The 9,470-nt window shown below is 37.4% G+C and overlaps 2 protein-coding genes across 2 annotated transcripts; both read right to left on the bottom strand.

Moving 5' to 3' along the window:
- Window positions 1-469: 469 nt before the first annotated feature.
- LOC114719069 (cation/H(+) antiporter 15-like) lies at window positions 470-3,176 on the bottom strand. Its single transcript, XM_028904523.1, has 3 exons — window positions 2,976-3,176; window positions 1,852-2,865; window positions 470-1,720 (listed from the first exon to the last, which is right to left on the bottom strand). Exons 1-3 carry the CDS (start codon window positions 3,174-3,176, stop codon window positions 470-472), a joined length of 2,466 nt encoding a protein of 821 aa, XP_028760356.1.
- Window positions 3,177-6,658: 3,482 nt separating this feature from the next.
- Window positions 6,659-8,354, bottom strand: LOC114719074 (jasmonate O-methyltransferase-like). Its single transcript, XM_028904526.1, has 4 exons — window positions 8,252-8,354; window positions 7,741-8,166; window positions 7,384-7,656; window positions 6,659-7,280 (listed from the first exon to the last, which is right to left on the bottom strand). The coding sequence occupies exons 1-4, from the start codon at window positions 8,324-8,326 to the stop codon at window positions 6,948-6,950; spliced, it is 1,107 nt and encodes a 368-aa protein (XP_028760359.1). The 5' UTR covers window positions 8,327-8,354; the 3' UTR covers window positions 6,659-6,947.
- Window positions 8,355-9,470: the final 1,116 nt, after the last annotated feature.

The following is a 9,470-nucleotide window of genomic DNA, read 5'->3' as shown; positions in this document are numbered from 1 at the left end:
AATTTATTTAAAATATGAAAATGTTAATTATACATAACCTTGAAAAAGTAATATCCAAATGAATTAGAAAAAGCATTGGTCTATAAGTAAACAAAATATTTATGTATAAACTACATATAATTAAACAACACACAATTTCTGAGCACAAATTGAACAGACTGCTATTTTTTAAACCTCAAAATGACATCACTTAAAACTTAGTTAGGAGGGGAAGCAAAATAAAAAATGCAACTCGATTGATAGGCCTCTTCAAAAATTTTTTCCTAGAACAGTCAGGAGACTAATTTACAGCTGATTCACTAGTCTGACTGGTCTACATGAGTTGGATAATAATATGCTTATAAAATATCCATCCGAGACACACTCGTCTGACTGGTTTACATGAGCTGGATAATAACATGCTTATCAAATATCCATCTCAAATACACTAATTTGATTGGTCTACCTCATGAGTTGATTAATAACATGCTTATAAAATATCCATCTCAGACACACTGGTCAATCTGGGATGTTGATTTTGCCTCCCCAACTCCATTTCTTCGTATCCGAATTGCTTCACAACAAGTAATGAGGAACTTGAACCAAGAGAGGCAATTATGTCCCCAATAACTCCAAGTTCTACGTTGTCACACCATTCCATGAAACTCGAAGATACTATTGTGTTCCTCCCATTCCCTTGCCCAACTATGTAAAGATCACCCCCATCTTTGTCCAGCTCTTGCAGCAGTGCAATTAACTCCTCGCCATTGTGCACTTCCTCCTCTGAGTATGTTATAGAATCGTTGTTATAAATTGCCTTGAATCTGAATGAATCTATATACTCTTCATCCAAAACTTGTTGCCTCTCATCATCATCCACTCTTGTTGATGAAGGCCGCTTAGTATCATCACTAGTTGATATGTCCGCCTCTGCAGCTTCACCAGCCAGAACAATCCTCACCACGGACAGTGTGATCGCTGGATTCGCAGTCCCAATCATTCTCCAAGCAACGGCCAAGGCTTCACGATCATCAGGTCCTCCAACAAAGAGCATCACTACGTGTAAGTTGGTTTTAGACACCAATCCAAGACCACGATCGACAAGGAGTGCCACAGAACAAGGGGCATCCTGCATAACCTTGAGATTTATGTTTCTGTATGTTTCGTTTGTTGTCTCTGCTAAACCACCTGATACCCCATCAAGTTGTCTATGAAAAGGAAGGAGAATCATGGCTGTTCGGTTTTGCTCCGCAACGCTGTGTATATCCTTGTAAATGGTGTCATAAGCAGACACGGCATGCAGGTTATCGACTCTGATAGTGTTATCTTCCTCTCGGAGGGTGTTGAAGATATTGGCAATGTTCTGTAAATTTGGCTGTGAAAGTGTTAACTCTTGTGATTTAGAATGGATTGGTTGCTCCATGTGATTGGCCAAAAGAGCAGTGGCCGCAGCTGCACCTCCAGTGTGTTCAATGAGGTGGACTCCAAACACACGCAAAGGAGAAATTCTGTTCGCATTGAACGCTTTAAGGAGGTTGACCATGCAAGTAGCTTGGTGAACATTGTGGACGCAGCTTAGAATTCGAAGCTCCGCGTTATTCCTTAGCATTTCGATAGTCCTTAGCCTGAAATTCTCGAATCTTTTTCTTGGTTTGTATATGGAGTTAACGCAAAGAGGCGCCATGATAGTCATCAGTATAACCGCGCACGCCATAATGGTAAAGGGCACCACAGACAAAACCTGCACGTCCATACACCACAGTCGATTAGTTACATATATTTGGTTAGTGGAGCTGGCAAGCTAATTTGGTATCTAACAATTGTGAATATTAACCTACGGATTAATAAAAACACACGTATATATGTACGTACCTTTCTGGCAAAAGCTATGTTTAGTATTATCAGAGCTAAGGCCCCTTTGGAGTTGAGAAGCAGTCCCATACCCATACTGTCTCGGGTGGGTAATTTAAAGAAGAAGGTGGCAATGAAAGTGCTTAGAACTTTTAGAGTGGACAACAATAGGATAAATAAGACCATGAAGGGCCAGTATTTCTGATGTGCAAGTACCGTCAAGTTCATGGTCAAGCCGACACTGAAGAAGAAGAGGGGCGATATGGCTCCAGAAGTAAACTTGTCTATCATTCCCATCACCGAGTCAGAGAATTTGCCATGAGGTAAGATTAGTCCATACACGAATGACCCAACGATGGCGTGTGTGCCGAGCAAATCTGTAATATATGAGCAAACAAAAGCGCCCATGATCAGAAAAGCCAACGGAGAATTATTCTGCGTCGTATCCTGGCGGTAGGCGTTTTGATCAATGTATTTTGTAATGAGAGGACGCAGCACGAAGATGCAGAAAAGGATGAACATCACTGTACCCAACACCGACAAGATTGCTCCCACTGCACTGTCGCTGGAAAATGGAATTAATGCTATAAAAAGAACCCAACCATAAGTGTCGCTAAACACGGCTGCTCTTAGGGTAGCCTTGCCTAGCCTGGTATAAAGAAGCTTGAGATCAGTGAGGGTTCGAGCAAGCAGAGGAAAACTCGTGACAGGCAAAGCTAAACACCAAAATAGGTATTCTTTTCCTACATATATGCCGTTATTTTCTTCAAGAGGCTTTTCGTAAACTCGCTGTATCACAGCAAAGAAGCCCATTCCCATTGCCATCGGAATGATGATACCGAGAAGGGCAATACCTGTGTCATTCTTTCCCACTTGTAAGATGGTATCGAAATTCATTTCCAATCCACTAATGAAGGCGTAGCCCATGATCCCCAAATTTGCGTATGTTTCAAAATTTAGAATTCCTTTGGCAGGCAAAAATATGTCCACTAAATTGTCATTCACCGCAACCAGAAGGCTCAGAGCCAACCCAGCCTGCATGCCCATAAATTTACACGCATCAGCATCACCAACAAAACAAACAAGGACGACAATGAAATAAAATACATTTCTTTGTTCATAAAATTAACGCATGCATCACGCACAAGAATCTCGGCGACAATACGAGGTTGACGAAGGGGTCTAAGGATGGCGTAGAAAAGGTTAGTAATGAAGATGCAGAAGGAGATTTGGATAGCCAGAACCGGGGTGTGATTGTCAATGACGGCATCAGCTTTCCATATCTCATTGGGATTCCTTGCTTCCACAGTGTAGCAGGCGGCGGGGCTTCGGTTCGAGGCCGCCATTAAGGTTTTTGCTTGTGCCGGTTACAACCTCTGTGAGACAAATTCAATGGACGAACATTCGTGACTAATACCCAGACTACGTTTATGATCATATAATGTCGGCGAATAATAAATAGAGGAGAAAAGTAGTTTGTTGCAACAAAAATATGTCTGATCTAATCATGTTGGCATTTACTTAATGAGTGGTTGTTAATTGTGTCCCCTGAGTTATGTTGCTATATTTTATCCTCTTTCCACCTCAAGAAAATAAGTTATCAACAAATACCTGGTTGAATCGGTTTTGATCCCTTCCGCCTACTAAGAACGAGAGATTTTTCATTTTGCTTGCCTCTGCGACAACAAATAGAAATTTCTAGCTGGGTTAGTTATCAGTCCACCGTTGTAACTAATCACAGATGCAATATTTCACATAGACAACCCCCCCAAAAAAAAACATGGGCAGGTGTAATGTTGTAGTGTTTATCCAGCTCATTGAGAAAAAACTGTGTATATCTAATATCTGCCTGTCTTTAATATTTCACATAGAAAGGCATATTCCGTCCTTGTATTTAATTAAAATTTTTAAAAATTTAAAACAAAAATTTCAAAATTTTAAAATTTTAAATCAATATTGATTACTATACTTATAAAAAAAATTACTACACTTAAAAAAACAAATGACAACATATTTTTGTAATAATTTTTATTTCAATAGTCATTTTTTAAAGATTTTTTCTTTATTTTATTATAATATCCTTCAACTGCGAATCATAAATTTAGTTTAAGAGAGAGTTACTACTTTAAAATAGAAAGTATAAAACATGTTATTGTAAGAAAAGCACATATATGGTTTATAGAAAAGAAAAGGAGTAGTACGTACATATAATTTTAAAACAGGAAAAATAATAATTTTAAGGGAAAATAACAGCAAAATACCATGTGAATTTCAAAAAGACAAATAAGGCACCTGAATAGGCAAAATGACAAATAGGGCACTGGGTACTAATTTGGAATTTAGATTTTTGGCCTAATGATCGAATTGTCCTGTCTGAAAGTGAGAAGAAAGCAAACAGAGAAAGACGTTGATGAAACATGGAAAGAAGGAAAAAAGAATATTGGAAATGCTATTATCTTACTCCTCCGCATCACTATTCTGTAGACATTGTTGATTTGGTGGGTTTTGGTTGTGGGAAAGAGAATTTGTAATAAGAGAGGGAGTGAACTTGTAGGACTAGGTGAGTGAGTAGAAGTTGATAACGAGATTTGGATTATTCATTTTTGTGGCTGCTTCATGGTGAAATAAGAACAGGATTATTGCATTTGAGGGTTTATATTCAGTGTTTGGTGAATGAAGAAGCAGAAATTAGAAAATAGTGGCAAGCAATTACGTAATGTAACTGCTGTTATATGCCTGCTGGTTTTTGGTAAATCCTATTATGTGAATGGTAGATTTTATTATACATGTAGTTAATTATGAAAGTTAATACATTGCTCTGTCTGAAAGAACTTGTACTCCTTGAGATTATCACCGTCAAAGAGGTCACTGAAGTAACATCAACTGTGATAAACAAATAGGAAGCTTAAATATTATTGTTCATAGAGCATTTTCGATGGGTCCTCACAGCTTAAAATGTTATTGCCTAGCATTCCTCTTTTTAGTTCTGTCTCTGTTCTTCGCATAAAACCATTTTCAGAGAATGTGAAGCTGTTTGGTTTTCTAGTACTATTAAACCATTTGTTCTGAATTTTACAAAACACATATTGTGATTTACAACTTTCGTAGTGAAAGTGACCACTTTGTTAATGGGTTTTACAACCTGTTTTCAAGAGATAAACAACTTGTTTGTAAAAACTAATAAAATTCCACGCTAAATTTGACAAAACATATAGTGGGATTTACCACTTATTCAATAGGTTTTGTAACTTGTTTTTAGGAGATGGGCAACTTGTTTCTAAAAACTAATAAAATTTCACGCTAAATTTGACAAAACACATAGTGAGATTTATAACTTTTCTAATGAAAATGATCACTTCTTCAATGGGTTTTGCAACATGTTTTCAAGGGATTGGCAACTTGTTTCTAAAAACCAATAAAACTCCATGCTGAATTTTACAAAACATATAGTGAGATTTATAACTTTTGTAGTGAAAATGACCACTTCTTAAATGGGTTTTGCAACCTCTTTTCAGGGGATGAGCAACTTGTTTCTAAAAATCAATAAAATTTCACGCTGAATTTTACAAAACACACAGTGAGATTTACAACTTTTATAGTGAAAATGACCACTTCTTAAATGGCTTTTGCAACCTGTTTTCAAGGGATAGACAACTTGTTTCTAAAAACCAATAAAATTTCACATTGAATTTTACAAAACATATACTGGGATTTACAGTTTTTGTAGTAAAAGTGACCGCTTTGTTAGTAGGTTTTGCAACATATTTTTGGGGAATGAGTAATTTACTTTTCACCACCAATAAAATTTCACGCTGAATTTAACAAAACACATAATATGATTTACAACTTTTAGAGTGAAAGTGACCACTTTTTCAATGGGTTTTGTAAACCTGTTTTCACCGAAAGGGCAACTTGTAAGCATAAATAAATCATTCAGTGAACGTGCACCTGAAGTACATCACAATAAACATTGAACTATTAACTTTTATAATTAACTACATGTATATAAAATCTACTATTCACGTAATGGGATTTACCAAAAACCAGCAGGCATATGACAACAATTACATTATGTAATTGCTTGCCATTATTTTCTGATTTCTGCTTTATCATTCACCAAACACTGAATATAAACCCTCAAATGCAATAATCCTATTCCTATTTCACCATGAAGCAGCTACAAAAATGAATAATCTAAATCCTGCCATCAACTTCTACTCACTCACGTATTCCTACAGGTTCACTCCCTCTCTTACTACAAATCCTCTTTCCCACAACCAAAACCCACCAAATCAACAATGTCTAAGATAATAGCATTTCTAACATTCTTCTTTCCTTCTTCTCATGTTTCATCAACGTCTTCCTCTGTTTGCTTTCTCTCACTTTTAGACAGGGCAATTCGGTCATTAAGCCAAAAATCTAAATTCCAAATTGGTACTAAGTGTCCTATTTGTCATTTTACTTATTCAAGTGCTTTATTTATCTTTTTGAAATTCACATGGTATTTTATTGTCATTTTCCCTAATTTTAATGAAATTAAAAAAAATGTTTTACAGTTTATTCTTAATTATGTTTATTGATGATGCGACATCTCGTTCTGATTTCCTTGAGTTGCCATTGCGAAACGTCTAGTCAATACATGTTCTAGTAAGCGCGGATGGGATCAAATGGAGAATCTATGTCCTTTGAGCTTAGCAACAAAAGGTACAAAACCTTCTTACCCAAATTTTTTTTTTTGCGCCATTAAAAATAAATAAAAATTCCCATCGAAAAAAAATGAATGAAAATTCAAAGTAGATGCTGGTAGTGCTGCATGAGAAACTTGAAATTTAAGAGCAGAAGGGCTAGTGATAAATACAATCATTCACATGTCACAAACGGTACATCGGATTATTCTACCACTTCCACAAAATTTTGATCGTATCAAAGGATTTTCGATTACTTCACCGTAATTGGTAACTTTGTTCAGGGTCAACCAAATTGAAGCAGTGACCAATCTAGATTTTGCAACATAACGTAGACTTTTTTATTAATGAAATAAGATTATTGCACGGAGCATTCAGCCTCGTAATCTGTGCAAAAAAAAAAACTAAAACTTGGGAACTTTTTAGGCGCGTTCATAATTTCTTGAGAACCACAACAAAATTGATAGGCTTGATATCCTGCTTCACCATTTCTTCGTCAACCAGCGTTGCGTACTCCTCAAACAAAGCATCCAAAATGCCTTCTCCGAAGTGATTCGATATCATTGATTCTTGTATGGCTCTCACCGTCTTTGCCACCACCGTGCCATAACTCCCCTGAACTTGCTCCTTTCTGTCTATCTCCGACGTCTCTATTCTCTCCAACTCAAACGACCCTTCTTTCCTCACTTGTTCTTCTATCTCTTCCCTCGACGCCGCGTAGAAATGCACATCATACGAATCCACCTTCTCCTCTTCTACTTCTCCCTTCAATACACATATCAACCATACAAGTTAATTCATGTTGCAGGAACAGTTATGTATATATATTGGTATCAACAGTGATATGCTTAGGTTGTATTGTAGCTACCTTGGAGACCAGAGCGGCAAAGGAACGCGTGAGGATTTCCCAGAAGAAAGAGTTGCCTCTGTCAACATGCGCAGGTCCTCTTCTTCCCAGAAAGATGAGCACCATTCTTCCCCCAGCTACCAGTTCCTCAGATCTTGATCTCAGGAACAACGAAAAGTCCTCCTGGAATTGCTTGTAGTACGCTTCAGCCACCACTGCCGGACTCGATTCTGTAATGTAAACGCTTCCCTTGTTCAGTGGCCTCCCCTGCTCGTCATAAAGTCCTGCAGGAACCTGGATAAGAGCACACATATTTACTTAATCCTCTTATAAATTAAAGATTGTTTATGCCGATGGGTCTGGGGTCAGCTTAATTACCCTCGAAAGCCAGTGCAGGCAGTGAGCTGAGTGGACAAAGTGGAGACAAGTGTTAGGGAAGAGTCTCCCATAGAAGGAGCCAGGGTAAGCTCCCATGAAAATGGAAGGGACGTGATCAGCGCTATGAATGCAGTGTTGCCTGAGCAGCCTGTGGAAGTCAGGGAGGGCCTTGAAGATTGAGTTGAAGTCATTAGTGGGAAGGTCGTTGAGGTAGACTCTGAACTCAGAAGCAGGGGGCGGCCGGAGGATCTTGTGGCTTCTGATGATGCCTTGGATGGCTACAAAGATGTCTTTGATAATGGAGAGAGTGTTGGGTCCTGAGGAACAGCCCAAGTCAGCAATTCCAAAGCTGCTAGGAGTGGTCGCAAGGTAAAGCTCTCCAACTGTATCTATGATTATGTGCTTCACCTTGTCAGATTCCTTCTTCTGTCCAAATTCAAACACGCGTGAAAAATAAAGTGAGAAACTGAGTGGAAATCGATCAAATTTGCACAAGGAAAGAAAAGAGAACCTGAAGGGAGGAATTCTTGGCGTAACTGGTGTTGCCAATTCCTCCAGTCATGTGGAAGACTTTCTCTATATCCATTTTGGTTGGAGCATGCCCTTCTTGTGAAGCTCTCGACTCCTTTTAAAGCCGCACTTCAGCAATGCGGGTTTCGGTGCTTACAAAAGGATATGATTTATTTTGACACTGTTTAGAATTCTTACTTTGTCACGACAGATAATGATTTTACTTCTCCTAAGTGCTTTTTCATATAATCTTATAAAATAATGTTTTGGATAGGTCGAATTGTTGTAAAATCTTAATTTAAACAAATAGCAAAAAAATCAACCAATATAATAATTGAAACTTTGAAATATGGAAAAATGAATAATTATAACTATCTCAGATGAGCAGCAGCAACAACAGGATAAGCCCAAATTCAAACGAGGTCAAACTCTAAACAAAGGTTTATATTACATCTTATCCTTAATATAAGAGTTTGTTTGATTTCTATTTTGATCTTAAATATAAGATCTCAATCCACTTTGTCTCTAATATTTATGTTTTTTTCCTCAAGACAGTCTTTAAAATAATAGTAATTCTAGCCTATACACTTGATTAGTAAGAATATTTTAGAAAAGATAACACTTATTTATTACAAATAATTAACTTAATTAGTTTTCTTAATCTACTCAAATTAGTTAAGAGCTTTTATAAGAGCCGAAGGTAGCACTAATTTGTAACAAGACTCGAAACACTCCTTGGATTTATATGCCCGCTGAAAGTAGGACGATATCCATTTGTGGGCGATTAGCCGTTCTTTCCATTGTCAGCCTGCTCCATAAACTTATCATCATGTTGGGCGCTTCATATCAGTTTTAACCAGCATCAATGTCAATATTATATCAATATATAAATTGTGAATAGTGGAACTTATTTGGGAATGCCCCTGTGTGAAATTCTTGATCGTTTGATTTTCTTCTCCCGAATGAATGTTGAGAATCTTGGAATAAATTCAACTATCGAAGCATCTGGCGGCATTGGTGAATTCTGATATACGGAATCACAAAAAGCAAAAGGCATTGATGCAATTCCAATGCAACGCTATAGGAACATAACGCACAGAGCCTAATTGCAGGGTAACTAGTGTTGCTGAGTGGAGGGGACAAAGCAGAAAAATAAAAAAGCTGTTCCCTTGATGTTATTCTCTTTTCCTCTTTCTTCCACTCATTTTCCTCACTTCTTT

This window comes from Neltuma alba, unplaced genomic scaffold, assembly GCF_004799145.2.
Source record: "Neltuma alba isolate B1F8T4 unplaced genomic scaffold, ASM479914v2 tig00011891_pilon, whole genome shotgun sequence".
NCBI lineage: Eukaryota > Viridiplantae > Streptophyta > Magnoliopsida > Fabales > Fabaceae > Neltuma > Neltuma alba.
Note: the sequence above shows the minus strand (reverse complement) of the source record. Positions and strands in the feature narration are given on the sequence as shown.

Excerpts from the sequence above, each read along its gene's own strand:
- LOC114719069 (XM_028904523.1), bottom strand. The coding sequence starts at position 3,176 with ATGGCGGCCTCGAACCGAAGCCCCGCCGCCTGCTACACTGTGGAAGCA. Across the intron at positions 2,866-2,975 it reads GTATTGTCGCCGAGATTCTT|GCTGGGTTGGCTCTGAGCCT; the intron begins GTGCGTGATGCA and ends ATGGGCATGCAG. Across the intron at positions 1,721-1,851 it reads ACATAGCTTTTGCCAGAAAG|GTTTTGTCTGTGGTGCCCTT; the intron begins GTACGTACATAT and ends ATGGACGTGCAG.
- LOC114719074 (XM_028904526.1), bottom strand. The coding sequence starts at position 8,326 with ATGGATATAGAGAAAGTCTTCCACATGACTGGAGGAATTGGCAACACC. Across the intron at positions 7,657-7,740 it reads GCCTGCACTGGCTTTCGAGG|GTTCCTGCAGGACTTTATGA; the intron begins GTAATTAAGCTG and ends GCTCTTATCCAG. Across the intron at positions 7,281-7,383 it reads TTGCCGCTCTGGTCTCCAAG|GGAGAAGTAGAAGAGGAGAA; the intron begins GTAGCTACAATA and ends TGTGTATTGAAG.